This window comes from Salvelinus sp. IW2-2015, linkage group LG22 (assembly GCF_002910315.2).
Source record: "Salvelinus sp. IW2-2015 linkage group LG22, ASM291031v2, whole genome shotgun sequence".
Taxonomy (NCBI): Eukaryota; Metazoa; Chordata; class Actinopteri; order Salmoniformes; family Salmonidae; genus Salvelinus; species Salvelinus sp. IW2-2015.
In genome coordinates this window covers 16,342,408-16,359,710 of record NC_036862.1, presented here as the reverse complement: position 1 = coordinate 16,359,710, position 17,303 = coordinate 16,342,408, and the positions used below count along the sequence as shown (strand labels likewise).

Here is a 17,303-nt window from a genome sequence, read left to right as displayed (position 1 = left end):
GAATAAGCTGTGTAGTGCAAAAACCAAAACGTGCAAAACGGATAATTTGTTTCCAGTCTTTATGTAACTGATTGCTGTCTCCTAGTGGTGGTTTTAAACCACACTCAAAATAAGAGGTTAAAGTAAAGGTTGTGTGTGAAAGCAGATCAGCGCCATCTGATGTTTATACTTGAGGGTGAGGTGCCTTATTGCTATTATAAATAGAAACAATCTAATGTCTTTCCAAATGGCTTCAACATCTATAAACTTGCCCTTAGTTTAATGGTCATTTAGCTGGAATCCTGAGAGACATGACACATAGATGCGTTGCTTTTTCTGTTGATATGCTTGATTGGTGTATATTTTATCCAGTGTGTTTTAGATTCTGTTGTAAATCTTAACTGACTGACGTCTGGAGATTGTTTGTTATAACATACCATATCTCTGGATGTTAGTGGTATATAAAGCCTAGCAGTAAAGAACGTTGGGCCAGTAACCAAAACGTTGGTTCGAATCCCCGAGCCGAATAGATGAAAAAGTAATCGATGTGCCCTTGAGCAAGGCACTTAACCCTAATTGCTCCTGTAAGTCACTCTGGATAAGAACATTTACTAAATTACTAAAATGTACATGTAAATTTCGAACTATATCACGTGTTGGATATTTATTTTGAAACTGGAAAATGGCACAAGAAGATGCACAAAGGTTGCCATTTTTGTCTGGTGAGATGAGCAAAGGGGCCATCAAACAACTTTTGATTCCATTAGCAATCTTACTGGAGCTAAAGAAGTCCAACAAAATTGTTAATTTTAGTATTAGATTGAGGACACAATTTCAATGGATTACGAGTCATTTAAATCACAAACAACGTCAATTTTGTCTATTTCCGGCCATGGCGGAAATGTGCAGAGTTGAGCATGAAGGGTCAATCATGGCATCATGTGTGAAATATCTTGCACTGGAGATGATGGTGCTCAAAATGTCAACACAGGGGTGGGTGTCTTTCTACGTAGCCAGATACAGTGGGGCAAAAAAGTATTTAGTCAGCCACCAATTGTGCAAGTTCTCCCACTTAAAAAGATGAGAGAGGCCTGTCATCATAGGTACACTTCAACTATGACAGACAAAATGAGGGAAAAAAATCCAGAAAATCACATTGTAGGATTTTTAATGAATTTATTTGCAAATTATGGTGGAAAATAAGTAACATCTTGATGTTTCCGATGCTCAGTTAGTAAAATGCATTGACCCAGTCCTAACTTCAGGAAGACTCGGCTCTCACTGGTATGATGGCCAACCGCCCAAACAGGTTTTGGAACCACTGCTTTACTAGATGCCCCTAGCTGATGTCACCCCTCAGATAACACACTAAACATCAAACTGTGGTAGTTGGGGTGTTGTTTATTAGGATCAAACGGTGGGAGATGGAGTTTCGTTTTTTAGGATCAAACTGGGAGATGGGGTCATGATGTGGTTGTGATATTAGGTAGCCTAATATTGCTTAGCCACTATTTTCTTTCCATCTCCATCATGCACATGTTTATGAAGGAAGCCATTTGAAAGTTATATAGGTTATTCACAGAGTGTACTACAATTCTACAAAATGAAAATGAATCCCTAAAGAATGAACTGGAATTTATGGTGACACCTTTGGAAAAGGGTGAGATCCGAAAAGAGTACTTCTGAGTTGACCAACAATAATAATTTTGATTAGTTGGGAGTGTGGCCGCAATCCACAGGAAATATCACTGATTGTAAAAATCCCAAATAGAACATTAAAATCTAAATACCATGCAGAACATTAGATGAAAACTCTATTGTTTAAACATATTAATCTGATTTCATATGAAAGAAACAGGGTTGAAAGAGTTCCTCTTATTTCCATTTCTCTTTTAGGTTATGTCGTGTCTCCTGCCAGTGCAATGAAAGATGGGGAGACCTCTGCATTATCAGAGGGAGACTGTGAGGTGGGTAAATTTTTCTAAATCAAACCATCGCAAATGAGAAATCATTGTAATAGGAAGTCTGTTTTTACTGTGTGTGTGTGTTTGTGTCTGTCGGCAGGAGGATGACTCAATCGACTGTTCCATCAAGGAGTGTGATATTTCAGGAATCAATGCCACATCAACCAGTGCAGGGGGTAAATATATTTGATTGTCTATTCTCAGTGATTCTGCTTTGTAGACGTCTCAACTGTATTTAGATGGTCATTTTGCTATTAACCAGAGGTTCATGTGGCTTTCTTTGTGTTTGCACTCTACAGTGCATTCAGAAAGTATTCAGACCCCTTGACTTTTTCCAAATTTTGTTACGTTATAGTTTTATTCTAAAATGGATTTAAAAAAAGAATCCCCTCATCAATATACACACAATACCCCATAATGACAGAGCAAAAACTGTTTTTGTTTTTTTAAATGTTTGCAAATGTATAAAAAAACTGACAGTCTGTGTCATGACCGGCCATGACCGGGAGTCCCGTAGGGCGGCACACAATTGGCCCAGCGTCGTCCGGGTTAGGGGAGGGTTTGAACGGGGGGGGGCTTTACTTGGCTCATCGCGCTCTAGCGACTCCTTGTGGTGGGTCGGGCACCTGCAGGCTGACTTCGGTCATCAGTTGTACGGTGTTTCCTCCGACACATTGGTGCAGCTGGCTTCTGAGTTAAGCAAGCAGGTGTTAAGAAGCGCAGTTTGCCGGGTCATGTTTCGAAGGACTCATGACTCGACCTTCGCCTCTCCCGAGCTCGTTGGGGAGTTTCAGTGATGAGACAAGATGTTGGTCATGAAATTGGGGTAAAAAAAATTATAATAAAAAATACATATAAAATAATTAATAAAAAAATCGAATTTCATAATTATTCAGACCCTTTACTCAGTACTTTGTTGAAGCACCTTTGGCAGCGATTACAGCCTCGAGTCTTGGGTATGATGCTACAAGCATGGCACACTAGTATTTGGGGAGTTTCTTCCATTCTTGTCCGGGCTCTGGCTGGGCCACTCAAGGACATTCAGAGACTTGTCCCGAAGCCACTCCTGTGTTGTCTTGGCAGTGTGCTTAGGGCTATTGTCCTATTGGAAGGTCAACCTTTGCCCCAGTCTGAGGTCTTGAGTGCTCTGGAGCAGGTTTTCATCAAGGATTTCTCTGTACTTTGCTCTGTTCATCTTTCCTCGATCCTGACTAGTGTCCCAGTCCCTGCCACTGAAAAAACATCCCCACAGCATGATGCTGGAAGGTTCCCCCATCTCCACAGAGGAACTATGGAGCTCTGTCAGAGTGACCATCGGGTTCTTGATCACTTCCCTGACCAAGGCCCTTCTCCCCCGATTGCTCAGGACAATTCCTTCGAGATCAAGGCTTGGTTTTTGCTCTGACCTGCACTGTCAATGGTGGGACCTTATATAGACAGGTTTGTGCCTTTCCAAATCATGTCCAATCAATTGAATTTATCACAGGTGGACTCTAATCAACTTGTATAAACATTTCAATGATGATCAATGGAAACAGGATGCACCTGAGCTCAATTTCGAGTCACATAGCAAAGGGTCTGAATACTTTTTTTTTTTTTTATATATATATATATATATGTCTAAACCTGTTTTCGCTTTGTCATTAGGGGCTATTGTGTGTAGATTGATGAGAAATATGTTTTATTTAATCCATTTTAGAGTAAGGCAGTAACTTAACAAAATGTGGAAAAAAGTCAACGGGTCTGAATAATTTCTTAATGTACTGTATTTGTCCTTCGGTCCTGCAGATGTTGACAACGCATGCAGAGAGAATTCAGCCGCAGACAGTGACCCCCTTGCAGGAAACAGAGGAAGTAAAAACAGAGCCCACATTAAGAGACATTGAAACTGACGTTGAACACATCAATGATGCTCTCACTAATGACATACTGCTCAAAACAGAGGGCAATGGAACAAATTAAGAAGTTTCATCTACTGATGTAACAGAAACTACAGAGCTCAGCAGCCTCAGAACAAAGCAGATCTTTCCCAAAAGGAAGAAATCCTTTAACTGTGACCAGTGTGGGAGGCGTTTTCTTCTGAGCAGCTTACTGAAACAGCACACGCGAGTTCACACGGGAGAGAAGCCTTTCTCTTGTGGCCAGTGTGGAAAGAAGTTTCTAAACTTAACTTCTCTCAACAATCATGTCTTGGGTCACTCAGAAGGGAGGACTTACGGCTGCACAGTTTGCGGAAAGACATTCCGTGAGGAGAGAGCACTAAAGCCACACAAGTTTGTTCATTCAGAGGCAAAACCATTCAACTGTCTGACTTGTGGACACGGTTTCACAACAAGAAACAGTCTTATGGTGCACCAGGGAATTCACGCAGGTGAAAAACTGTTTGGAAAGAGTTTTTGCACAATTCAGTTACCTCACGACACATAAGAGAACACACTCCCTCGACAAGCCATTTAGATGTGCTCAGTGTCAAAAGGGTTTCATGACTGAGTGGGTATCGAAATCTCACCAGGTAGTGCACACAGGCCTGACGGCATTTAAATGTGAGATATGCAGAAGCAGTTTTGGTCACGAGGTTAACCTTAAAAGGCACAGTCTGATTCACACAGGGACTAAACCGTTCAGCTGTAAGGTGTGCGGAAAGCAGTTCAACCAATCCAGCACCCTCAAAGGACACATGCAGGTACACAAAGAATTGAAGACCTTTATGTGTGACATTTGTGGAAGAATGTTTGTATACAATTACGCTCTGAGAAACCACCAGCAGACCCACATGGATGATGAAAAGGACAAACACAGGAGACCACAAAGTTGTGAGAGATGTGGGAAGTGCTACAGCTCCATTGGGACGCTTAAAATACACCAGCTGCTTCACACAGGTGAGAAGCCGTTTGCTTGCTCTACATGTGGGAAAACCTTCACCCAGCGAGCCGCTTGTGTCATACATCAGAAGCAGTCTCACATGTATGGGAAGAGTTTCAGTTTGCCGAACAGCCTTCGACTACATGAACAAATTCACACTGGCGAGAAACCTTACACATGTGAAACTTGTGGGATGACCTTAAAAGGCATATGCGTGTTTATACAGGAGAGAGGCCCTTTAGCTGTGAAGTATGTGGGAAAATGTTCAGCCAAGCTAATAATGTCAAACACAAGTGTGTCAATAGATAACCATTTGCAGCACAACATTTATAGCTATGGGTACCTACATGGTTGACATGTAATTGTTATCAACTTTTATTAGAGTGGGCACTAAAAGGTAAGTATGTTAGTCTCAGGGTTGATGATGCTGCAAGCTGATATCTGGGCATTTGTTGAGCAGGAAAATGACAAGGTCTCAGTATTATCATTCCAAGTGATTTATTTGTAGCAAAACTTTTGTTATTTTACACTCATACACATATTTTTTCTTTAAGGGACATATCAAAATGTATTGATGGGAGGGGTGGTCCAAAATAGGGGAGGGTTGTTAAATGTGTTTTGGTTTTTTTGCTTTGGGGAGGGTAGTGAGATTTTATTTTCTCTCCCCTGGTTTACATTCACTCATTTTCCTTTCATACAACAGGTGGGTCTAATTCTGATTGGTTAAAACTGCATTCCATCCCGTGTCTATTCCACAAGTTGCCACGGCTAAATCTATGACGTTAAAGAAGCCTATTTACTCTGTTCCATCTGACTGCTCAATACACGGTCTCATCAGCCCAGCCAGGGAATTTATAAACTTGATCTCCACGATAAAAAGTATCTAGACATCTCTTTAAGACTAACATTTAGTTAAACAGAAGATATGTATAAACCTTACTGTCTGTCATTTTCAATGTTTATTTAAAATATTGAAATTCATTCTCCTGCTGTCCCATAATTATCAAGGCGAGACCCAGATGCAGACACAGGGGGCAGATGGTTGAAGTCTTACAATGTTTGTTAATCGAAAGGGGTAGGCAAGAGAATGGTCGTGGACAGGCAAAAAGGTCAAAACCAGATCAGAGTCCAGGAGGTACAGTGGCAGACAGGCTCGTGGTCAGGCAGGCGGGTACAAAGTCCAGAAAAYAGGCAAGGGTCAAAACCGGGAGGACTAGAGAAAGAAGACTGCAAAAAGCAGGCGAACGGAAAACCGCTGGTTGACTTGGAAACATGCAAGACTAAACTAGGACAGAGAAACAGGCAACACAGGGATAAATACACTGGGTAAAACAAGCGACACCTGGAGGGGGTGGAGACAATAACGAGGACAGGTGAAACTGATCAGGGTGTGACATTAGTAATGAACGTGTCGGAACGAGCCAGTCGAAATCATGAATCAGTTGGCATCATTTTGATGGATAGATACAAAAGAATGACAATTGAACAAAGGTAAAATGAAAATTAGATCATTTACAGTCTTTCCAGCTTCAGTTTGAGGTGATTGTGTTACTGTAGCTGTGTTGTTGGCTAGCTTTTCGGAACAACAGTGTCGTGATGATTGAGCACATTTTCTATGCCAGGCGAAATCGTGTGTCATTGTTCATCCAAATAAATGTCACTAGATAACAGCTTAAACAAATGCAAATGAAGCTACTTTGCTGTTATTTTGACTGCACTGTTTGACATGACTGTAAATTAGCCGTAGTTGGTTAGCTAGCAAGCAAGGGATAAGAACGTTGCCAGCCAGTACGGCATTGGAACATTTAGAACAAACGACTGGGTCGAGTACATAGATCAAGAACAAAAAGACTGGGTTGCGTCTCTAGCAACCCTAGATTAGTGTCGGGACTATATGTTGTGGAAGGATGAAATAGTATGAATAAATGTATCAAAATAAAAAATATATATAAAAATATGTAAATCATTATTTGAATATGTTGGAAACCCGTTGTATAAAAGTAATAATGCCCTCGAAGCTGATGTTTGGAGGATACGGTTTGCTGGCCCTGGACTTCGTTTCGGACCTAATAACACCCGTGCCAATATATCCTCCAAACACCGGCTTCTCTGGCATTATCACTTAAATAAACAATGGCGTTTGAGAAGTTTTGGTATGATGTGGCTATTATTAAGCTTTAGATACTGTAGGCCTATGATATGAAGGTAGTGCGCCCCGGCACTGACTCCGACAGTTGAACTTGAGGTGAGGAAGACTGTTTCAGACCTACCAGAGTTACTCCTATAATCTAACATTATAATGCTTATCTTTATAAAACATATTCTGATTGAAAATGTATGAATTAGCCTCTGTCTATTGTAAGAAATTGTATAAGATACTGGTAACTTGTTTTAACCACTTCTCAACATAAGCTATTCTTGGCACAACATGCACCCATCCCCACTACTTTGTCAGACCCACACACACATCCCCTCCCCCATGAATAGGGCCTGTGAAAACAAACRCACATGCAGGATGCCTTAGGATGTGACTAGGACAAAGAACTGTGTGAAAAGCCAATGGAATGTCGACATCAGGCCGAACAGGACTACCCACGACCCAGATCGACCAATCGGAAGGCCAGACGACAAGATCAACCTASTTTGCTTGTTGCCTATATAATCTGTATGTACTGTTTAGAGGGGCCTCTTCTCCGACGATTCCATAAGAATCAGACAGAAAGGGGCCGTGCACGCTTTTGCCTGATATCTTTACACTTGAATAAAACGGCCTTATTATAAAATTATCCACCTCGTCCTATGTCTCCACTTGTTCTCCTGTCTCAAGTAAACGTTTTATCAACACTATACATCTATATCTGTATAGCAGACGCTATAGCCTATAAAGAAATACATTGTGAAGCATTTGCCAGTGCGACACACTAGGCTGGTAGAGGTTAAGTGCTCTGCATTTAAACAACATTTTGTTGTATTAAATCATTATAATCTATAAATTGCGCATATATACTCAGTGACTTAGAATTAAATAGAAATTGAATGAAAAATGCCTTATTAGGCTCAGTCTACAGTGACTTTGAATTCATTTTTAGAAACACCAGTTTGGCCAGAGTCTGTGGCTTCAGGCTCATGCGATGGTGCCTGGAGAGCAGGCTTGCACTGGAGAATACCCGCTTGCAGAGCCACTGAGGATGTTAAACACCCTTTTGGCCACTCTTGCCAGGCTGGGCAGAGATGCAGAGTTTTTTAAATATATATATATATMTAAAGGTTTTTAGGCAAAATAACCAAATCAAAACAGAAAGCTCATTGAAAGTTGGAATATGCCAGGTCTATTGGGCCAAAATCAATTATGGCCTATTGTATCAAGGAAACTTAAGAGATATGATTTTTTGTTTATAAATACTTTGCTACAATGACACTGTAAGAACAGACCCTTGCATAGAGAAGCAGGTACAGGGAGTTAAACTTTTAATCGGAACAGCATCAGCACATGGGTATACAAGGACATATGACAATCAACGCTGCTGTGGGGGAACAGACAGGTATAGGGGAGGTAATGACAGAGGTGATTGAGTCCAATAATCGCTGATGCGCGTGATGGGGGAAGGCAGGTTTTCGTAATGATGGTGGCAGGTGTGCGTAACGCTGGGGCGCCTGACGCTGGGAAGAGCAGGAGCAGGCGTGATAGACACGCTTAATTAGCTACCCACCTCATTCCTTTCTTTTAGCATGTGCACGTAGTAAGTACACCATCATGCTTATGGGATTCCACAATGATTCTTTAGTTGTGGACACTACATCACCGCACTCCCTCTCTTGCTCCTCATCTTTGTAAGTCACCTTGATTTTTGCACCTGTGTGTTTTATCGTTTTCTTTTTGAAAATATTTTGTGAATTCCATGACAGTAGCAAAAGCAAGGGGCTATAGCAGCACACAAGTAGACTACAAATGCATACTGAGCCGGGTATGCCGTGAGCGAAATTCGAGTGGGCAAGAAGGCTACCAAAGGCTGGAGTGTCAATCTTGCTCTGCCCTGATACATTTTAATACTCAAATCTCTGACAATTTAACTGTGAAGTGGACAATTTGAGTTTATGAAAGTAGCCTTAAAAATAGGCTATAATGTTTTGCATATGCTACACATCGAAACACAAGGAATTGCGTTTTTGTAATTTGTTATAGCTGTTTTAAGGACAAGTAAATGTGGCTAATTTGGTCAATATCGCTCGTTTATTGATGGCGCCGGCTGTGCCAGGTCGGATCTGCATATGGATGTCTTGTTAATTAAAAATATTCCCCCTCATGTTGTCCGGTGCCAAATTTTCCTAAAAACTCTGAAATGGCATATTGGTTTTATTAGGATTTTAGAATATTCGCATGAAAATCTGTGGMCAATTGGATGAAAACATAGCTATAGACACCTTAAAGACTCTGGCAAGTGCTGTAGTCCAGTTTCACTTTGATTATGCCGCCATATCATGGTTTACCTGCAGCCCCAAACATCTAAAGAATAAGCTACCAGTCAAAAAAGCTTGTAAGAATTGTACTTAAACTTCTCCTCTCTGTGTCTGTAATGTGTCTTTATGTAATTGTATGAGTCCCTGACTTTGTGGAATTAGTTCACTTAAAAAAAAAAAAATGTGTGTATACTGTATTGATTTTATTTGTCAGTTAAAATACATCAATCCAAACTGCAGCAGCCAATTGATGAATGGAAGAGACATCTGTTACAAAACACCAAAAAGTGAGATTGCCAAGCCTTCAATACTTGGTAAGCCTACAAGGTAGGGAGGGATGTATTTTCTGTTTGTCGAGATTTACAGAGTCTCTTTTACTTTGGTGTTGAAAACGCAAAACATGATATTGAAGTGCCCTAAGTAGTCGGTATGCTTTGTTTATTGGTTGTGTGGTGCATTGCCACAGAATCCTGTTGGTGGTAATTTGTTGCATAGATTTTATATAATTATTTGTTGCATAGATTTTATATAATTATAAATATGGCATCAAAATGAAGTAAATCTTTTTTTTCTCTCCCCTAGCTGATCATTGTCTGCAGCCGACTCGACTCTGACTGTGACTGTGACGTAATGAAACAGTGACCTCTGTGGTGGTCGGAAAACCCTAAATATTCTGGCCCTGTATGGTTTGGTTTGATTTGATTATGGCATTGACAGTGCCACAAAAGCATGTTGGAGTGGCAAATTCGATATCCGTTTATAAACACAGGGTCACTATTGTTATTTTGGGTCGGAAACATTATTTCGAGTTAATTATGAGGGGGGAGGGTGTTCCATTTATTTTACAATACAAAAGGAGGGTCATGTGAAAATATGTTTAATGTTGGGAAGAGGGGTGCATTTTTTATGACAACTTGAGTCGGACCAGCCCATCCCGCCAAGTAAATGTGGATATGTCCCTAACCTTAAATCAAGACCAAGAAGCAAATGTTTTTTTCATGAATTTTTACGATATAGCCACATTGACTTTGTGGCTGCTGTAACCAATAACAATCCACGCCTCGACCCGGAAGAACATGTGACGTATGCCGTTCGAGGTGTTTCAGGTCAGTCGGACAACAACACTGCTAACAGCACTAGCTACATTTATTTTGTAACTAACGTTACATAGCGCTAGGTCAACTTGGCCAATAGCGCATATTTACAAAGATTTGTAAGTGCGTTGTGATTTCGACAAAAATGTCAATTTTGCAAGGACAGATTGGATCCATTTTGGAGATAATGGTCAGCGCGACTGTTACAGAAATTAGCAAAGTTATCGAGGGTTCTGCCTCGTCTGAAGTGCCAACAACGGGAGAGAACGCGAGTGAAACCCCAAACGAACAGGTATATCTGCTGATTGTGTGAAGTACGGCATTTTGTAAACCAGCCTGCTAGTCAATTATACCGAGGTTCCAGCCTCCACCCTGGGGCGTAATCATTACGCCGAAACCGTTTACTCCAGACGGAAAAGGCAAAGGAGAGTTGCTATTGGATACATTCAAAAAGAGCCCTCCCCATTTCGTTATGTTTGCTTCATTTTGATTCTTAAAGATGCACTATGCAGAAATTGCGCCGCCATTTCCTGGTGGCTAAAATTATAATACTTCGCCTAATTTCAGTTTGTGACACGACACAGTATAGTGTTAACCGCTGTGAAATATTTTCTAAAATATTGTTTGTAGCTGGTGTACGAAAGTAAAAGATGCAAAAACGAAACTTAAGCACTGTAAACAGAAATGGGACAGATCTACCGCTTCTTAGTCTTGTTTTCAAGGAGCGTGACAGATCAATGAGTGACAGATCTATAACCCTTGCCTTTGCAGTTGAATGAAAACTGTTTTAGGTATGAACCGGTCCACGGGGATACCAGTGTATTGCCTGCTGCATACAATGCGTTTGGATGGTAAAATGAAACCATCAATACCAGATAAATATCTGGCTACATTCTAAACTGAAGACCATGATTAGTTGATTATTGCTGGGGCAAAAGTGTGTCACCAAACTGGCCCCCGGGAACTGGGGTTACCTGTCCCCGAAGAAGAGGCGAAGCGAGCGGGGTAACTGGGCACAAAAATCTGTTCTCAGCAGGTGGCATTTTTAACGTTGTTGTATGGAGGTCAATGAGTATAGAATTTGGTTTATTTGATCGAATAGAAGTTTACTGATATAAGTAGGACACGTGACACCCTGGCAACTTTGCGCGGTACCTGGTCGTCATTAGTTACCACAGCCACAAAGTCATAGTCCCGCCTATTTCATTGTTACAGCGGCCACTATAGTATCTGGTCAATATAATACAATCTGTGCCATCCTTTAGCCCAGGGCCAGCGTTCAGATCGTACATCAAATCACATTTTATTGGTCACATACACGTGTTTAGAGAAGTTTGTGGTCATACACACATCTTTAAAAAACATAGGTGCTGGGTTAATAAAGAATACTAGTATAGAACAAGAAGGCCCCCACACTGTTAAAGCTCCAAATTCACCGCTTTATTGACAGCGTTGCTACCCGAAACGGATCTTCGTCGGGTCAAACACACACTGAGTGTGTATATTTTGGGATGTGAACATTTCACCTCACATGACAATTGCGGACATTACGCATGGTGGGTGCCAAAACATTTGTGTATCTTAAATAATGAGATGGGTGCATCTAATGGTTCCAGAAAATAATATATATTTACAAAATGACCAAGCGGGTAACCGGTAAGGCAAGACAAATTAAAGTAACATATTCAGGTAATCAATTGTCTGATCTCAAACTCTTGATTCAGACCTCTAGGAGACATGGTGCACATGGTGAATCCAATACAATTATCTTCTCAATAATAGATTATCAGATCTTTTTGCTGGTGTAGCGAAATGCTTGTGCTGCTAGTTCCAACAGTGCAGCAATCCAAATAAAAAATATTGATAATTTATTTGACCAAGACGTCCCTACAGAAAGACTCAATCTCAGATAAATCATCAGAGCGTGTGAAACGGTGCCCCTCTGTCTTAGTATTTGTAGCCCATGTATATGATGATGTCTGGACAAAAAGAGTATGGCATGTCATACTCTTTTTGGCCATGGGCTACAAATACTGAGACAGAGGTGCTTTTTCAATCGCTTGGATGCTGTCTCCGGTGATATGGTAGTTTCAGCCACTTGCAAATTGAAGGAAAGTTGTCGGGTACACTTTTCGGATGCTGGAAGTAATTTTTGGACGAGCGTGCTAAGGTAACTTACTTGAAGTGTATTGTTTGACACTCAGATGAAAGCATGACTGGTTGTGTTCATGCCACATTAAAAGGGAATACTTTTTTACAGTTTAAATTACATGTCTTTACTATAAAACACACACTAGAACCGGTAAAGTAGTCATCTGGACTGCTCATTCATTTTTAAAGTCATGCCCCTCTCTGTCATTGACTATTACTTAATAAGTCTATAAAACACACTGTCGTTGTTAGAATCTTAATAGCACAAACAGAAGTAGTRTTATAACCAGTTTTAGGAGGGCATGTCATTTTAAACGGTTGCCCCTCCCGACAGTAGGGCCTGCGCCCCTGCTCCCAATAGTTGAATGGGCAGTTGATAATCACCCCGATAATTGCCTCAACTGAACCTAAACTATACCAAAACTAAATTCACACATATCACAACAGATCAAATAAATGAAGTAAAGTATGATGGGGCGAATGCGTGAGTTGATGAGCGAGGGGAAGCAGACGATGTATAATTGTGTAATCACCACTTGTGAATTAAGAACAGGGCGGGCCATTCTATTGTAATTATAATCAGTCCACCGAATCCAAGCAGTCCTATCAGTCAACTCTGGCCTTGGAGTACACAGTCAGTGAGGGTGTGCATCATTTACAATGGCAAGAAGACCAAGACAAATGGATGCACATGCTGCGTTAGCTTTGCTATCAAATCTGAATGAAAACCACTGATGGGGAAGAAATGAATCCTGATGACATCTGATTATTCTGAGCCTCAGTCTGAACTTACACCTCCGAGGCCTAAGTGTCAAAAAGAGAGAATGTTGTGCGCTCAGAGAAGGGACGGCACCGTTTGCATAGAACAAGCTGGTGACAATGCTACTGGCCAATTATCAGCACAAAATGTTATCACAGAGAGCAGGCCCTAAAACATCAGCAACAAACTCACCAGCTTTTGTTGTTTATGTGACATGCTCTAACTGATGCCATTGCGTGAATGAATCATAATCGCCAGAAATACTTGTCAGCTACGTTTTATAATGGTAGCTAGCTAGTTAAGTAAACTGAAGTTTGTTCTGTGAATAATATAACCTGTATGCCTTCAACTTGCTTTTGTTCTTTTCACTCAGTTGACCCAGTTGACCTCTTTCATGGAGATACTGGCTAAGGAGGCTGTGGACAAAATCTACAAGCTATTCAACGAGTGCTCCTCTGTTCTGCATCTGGAAGTGTCTCGGAGTCAAACTGAGAATGAGGACTTGAAGAAGAGGCTAGACGCGATTGAGACCGAACTGAGGACTGTCTTAGAAGGGAGTGGAGRACAAGAGAACACATCAGCCAATGGCTGCTGCAGTGAAGTCAAGGTCATCCACCAGTTAAAAGGCACACAACCAGGTGAGACTTGGCATTATTTCAGATAGGCCATCAATCTGGTTTTAGATTGCTTTTGCACRCTGTTACTAAAACCAGTGCTTTTGAATTCGATGCAAACCTTTTTGATTTTGACTGCAATCTTTTTCAGGCTTTTGCGCTGGTGATGCAGAAGTGAAACGATCCCCCATCCTCCACCTGTGGAAAGGGAGACTTCCCTCAACTGTAAATGAGGTAGGTCTATTTGTGTAACTGACAATATTCTGTTAAAGGTTCAGTTCTTGGAAAGCTGTCTGGAATTACTAGGGGGTACAGAAAGTAATAACCTATTTACTTGTCTGCATCTGTATCACACAAGTATCATTATGCACCATTTGGTACCAATTGTATTTAATTATTTAAAGCATTTTATCCCTTTCTGGTGATTTCTGTTGTATGATATCATTATACATAGATCGGACTCTAAAACTGCTTTCCCTCTCCATCTCAGCACTCCAACATGGAGGACACGATCGAGTCAGTTATTATCAAAGAAGAAGGGTTGGAAGAGTACCTGTACAACAGCACATCAGACCCAAGTCATTTTTTAGAGAGCCAGGCCCAGGAGGTGAGTGACCCAGAGAACCTTACAGYGGACCCAAAGGACAAAGGTGGCGACACGGGGCCAAAGCGTTTCAGAAAGCCAAAGATCACAGGGGCTCGTCGGGCAAAGCCCAAAAAGGAGAACCACCTTAGCTGCAAGCACTGCAGGAAGACATTCAGCAAACTGATCCAGCTGAAAGCTCACCAGGCGATCCATGCAGCAGCGGAGAAACCTTTTATCTGCCAGCAGTGCGGCAGAGGTTTTTCCTTTAAACGCAGTTTGGATGCACACCAGCTGCTTCACACAGGAGAGAGACCGCACACCTGTGGCGAGTGTGGTAAAGCTTTCACCCTAAAGCAGCTGCTCAAGAATCACCAGAGACTCCATGCAGGGTTGAGACCGTTCCGCTGCGACGAGTGTGGCAAAAGCTTTAACCGGGCCCACGGTCTCAAGATGCACCAGATCGTCCACACGGGAGAGAGGAAATACAGCTGTGAGATCTGCAAGAAGAGTTTCAGCATACCAGGAAATCTCCACAGGCACCAGCGTATACACACGGGTGAGAAACCGTTCCGTTGCGATACGTGCGGGAAAAGCTTCAACCAGGCAGACACTCTGAAAGGCCACCAGCGGATCCACACAGGAGAGAGGCCATTTACCTGTGAGACGTGCGGGAAATGTTTCATTCAAAGAAGTGCTCTGAAAATGCACCAAAGAACCCACGCAGGAGAGAGCGCCTTCCTCTGTGTGGTGTGCGGGACAGTCCTGGCTTGCGTCAACTCTCTCAAGACACACCTTCAGACTCACACAGCAGAGATGCCTTGTAGGTGCTCAGTGTGCGGTAGTAGTCTCAGTTCTCTCATTCACCTCAAATCGCACCAGCAACTCCACACTATGGAAAAGCCGCACAGCTGTGGCCTATGCAACAAGAGCTTCAAGTCGGTCAGCTACCTGAACATACACATGAAAACTCACACTGGGGAGAGACCGTTCACCTGTGACGTGTGTGGAAGGATGTTCACTCAACACAGCAGCCTGAAAACCCACCAGGCRGTCCATACTGGGGAGAAGCCTTTCAGCTGTGRAACGTGTGGGAAATGTTTCAGCAACACTGGGAACCTCAACAGGCACCAGCGGATACACACTGGAGAGAAGCCTTTTAGCTGTGACCTCTGTGGGAGGAGCTTCAACCAGGGCAACAGCCTCAAAGCCCACAAACAAATCCACACAGGAGAGAAACTTTACATGTGCGACAAATGCGGGAAGAGTTTTTCCTACCTGAGGAATCTGAAAGATCACAAGTGTTACTATATCTAAAACCAATAGGCATAGCCTCTTATTGCGATGGACCACACTTACTTGGTTTGAACCATTGTCTCGGCATTAAAAATGCATTTATAGGTCAGTGAGTGGCATACTGACATATGAAGCGTACTGATAAGATTGGTTGTCAAAACAGCCTTATTCAAATTATTTAATTTTAAACATGACTTGTTTTCGAAATCAACTTTGATTTTGAAAAATGAATAACCAGTTGCCTTTGTTGGGTAGAAGGACTTGGATTGGCTGGTGGTCCAGTAACTTTTCAATGGAGCAAAGCCTCATTTATTTGAGAAGGATATACATCTGTAACCTGTCTTGTGTACCTTTYTATTACTGTTGTCTCAGATTTGTGAGCCAATGGTAAATAAATCTCTTGAAATTAGTCCTTTGTGTATATATTTTGAAGCATTACTTGTTGTTCTTGCTATCTGTGCATATAGTCCCTCTAACAGCTGCAACATAATATTGAGCAAATTAAAGGGTTATTGAGGGAGAAAGAAAATGTGTATTTAAGGGAGTGGCTTGTCAGTAGAGCGACACATGCCTGAAACCCTGATGAAGACAGCTTGCAGTTGGTTATTCATTTATGGCATCGGAGCTGCTAGTGTGCTGCTTTTTTTTTAAGGATTCAAATTATCGGGTGCCTGCAGGTTGGTGTCCCTCTATGGCGCTATGTAAAGTGCCACAGACGTGACTGATATATTTACACAACTCCACAAAGACTCACATGGATATTATGTAACAAGGAGAAGCAACAGGAAAACCAACCTATTTTTCAGTCCATTTTTGGCACTTCTAGCAGATCATCTAGTTCACATGAAATTAATTACAATTGTATCAATGCATGAATTCCTCCATGAGCAGACTCTTGACTGTGGACTGGTGGTGTGTCTCCCATTTAGAGGTATGCATTACTAGCAACTGTGTTGCCAAATCCAAGCCATACCTCAGCCAATGTCACTATGATAGAACTGTTCCATGCTCTCTTCCCTTCCAAGAGGAAAGTGGATGTGAGACAGTTTCCTGAATCGAGCCAAACTAGTTTAACAAATCTATGAATAGGCCAAGGTAACGCTGTAGGTGATTTGAAAAGAAGTGTGACCTGAAGATTATTATCTTCCGCACTATTAGAAGTTGATGTGCTGTGATTCAGTGAAATGGTTGAGCAATCTGTTTTGTCTGCATATTCATAATTCATGTAAGGTTACCTTGGGCACTTCAAATTTGCAAATCCTCATAGGGTAATCAATTAAATATGTTCCTAATATTGTTGCACACTTTACATTGATTAATTCRTTTAATATGTGGTTATGGTGGTCTGCCTCGCACCCATCAATGATTATCCTTCCCTCCGATCCTCATTCCTGAAAATTAAAAGTCTACATTTGCTGCCTGTCAGTCACATTGGGCATGGTAGAATTTATATGTTTTGACCAAACTCACCAAGACCAAAGAACTTAGTTTTTTTCCCCCCAAGGTTCGCTCACGTACTCCATGCACATAATAGGAGATAAC

General features: G+C 41.6%; 2 protein-coding genes across 10 annotated transcripts; both read left to right on the top strand.

The window, feature by feature from the left end:
* Positions 1-1,901: 1,901 nt before the first annotated feature.
* On the top strand, positions 1,902-5,263 carry LOC139022793 (zinc finger protein 235-like). The gene is given in 4 exon segments (XM_070433996.1): positions 1,902-1,946; positions 2,044-2,119; positions 3,931-4,337; positions 4,339-5,263. Coding segments are annotated over 4 exon segments (1,350 nt in total). The 3' UTR covers positions 5,161-5,263.
* A 749-nt stretch (positions 5,264-6,012) lies between these two features.
* On the top strand, positions 6,013-16,170 carry LOC111949552 (oocyte zinc finger protein XlCOF6). Of its 9 annotated transcripts, none has more exons than XM_023966832.2 (6): positions 6,013-6,296; positions 9,478-9,577; positions 9,846-9,949; positions 13,642-13,906; positions 14,034-14,116; positions 14,373-16,170. In XM_023966832.2, exons 3-6 carry the CDS (start codon positions 9,947-9,949, stop codon positions 15,780-15,782), a joined length of 1,761 nt encoding a protein of 586 aa, XP_023822600.1. In that variant the 5' UTR covers positions 6,013-6,296; positions 9,478-9,577; positions 9,846-9,946; the 3' UTR covers positions 15,783-16,170. The 9 variants fall into 9 exon arrangements, with proteins under 9 accessions (XP_023822600.1, XP_070290193.1, XP_070290192.1 ...); XM_070434091.1 differs by having other exon boundaries at positions 6,014-6,296; positions 9,846-9,944; XM_023966831.2 differs by lacking the exon at positions 6,013-6,296 and adding an exon at positions 8,390-8,636 and having other exon boundaries at positions 9,504-9,577.
* The last annotated feature ends 1,133 nt before the right edge of the window (positions 16,171-17,303 follow it).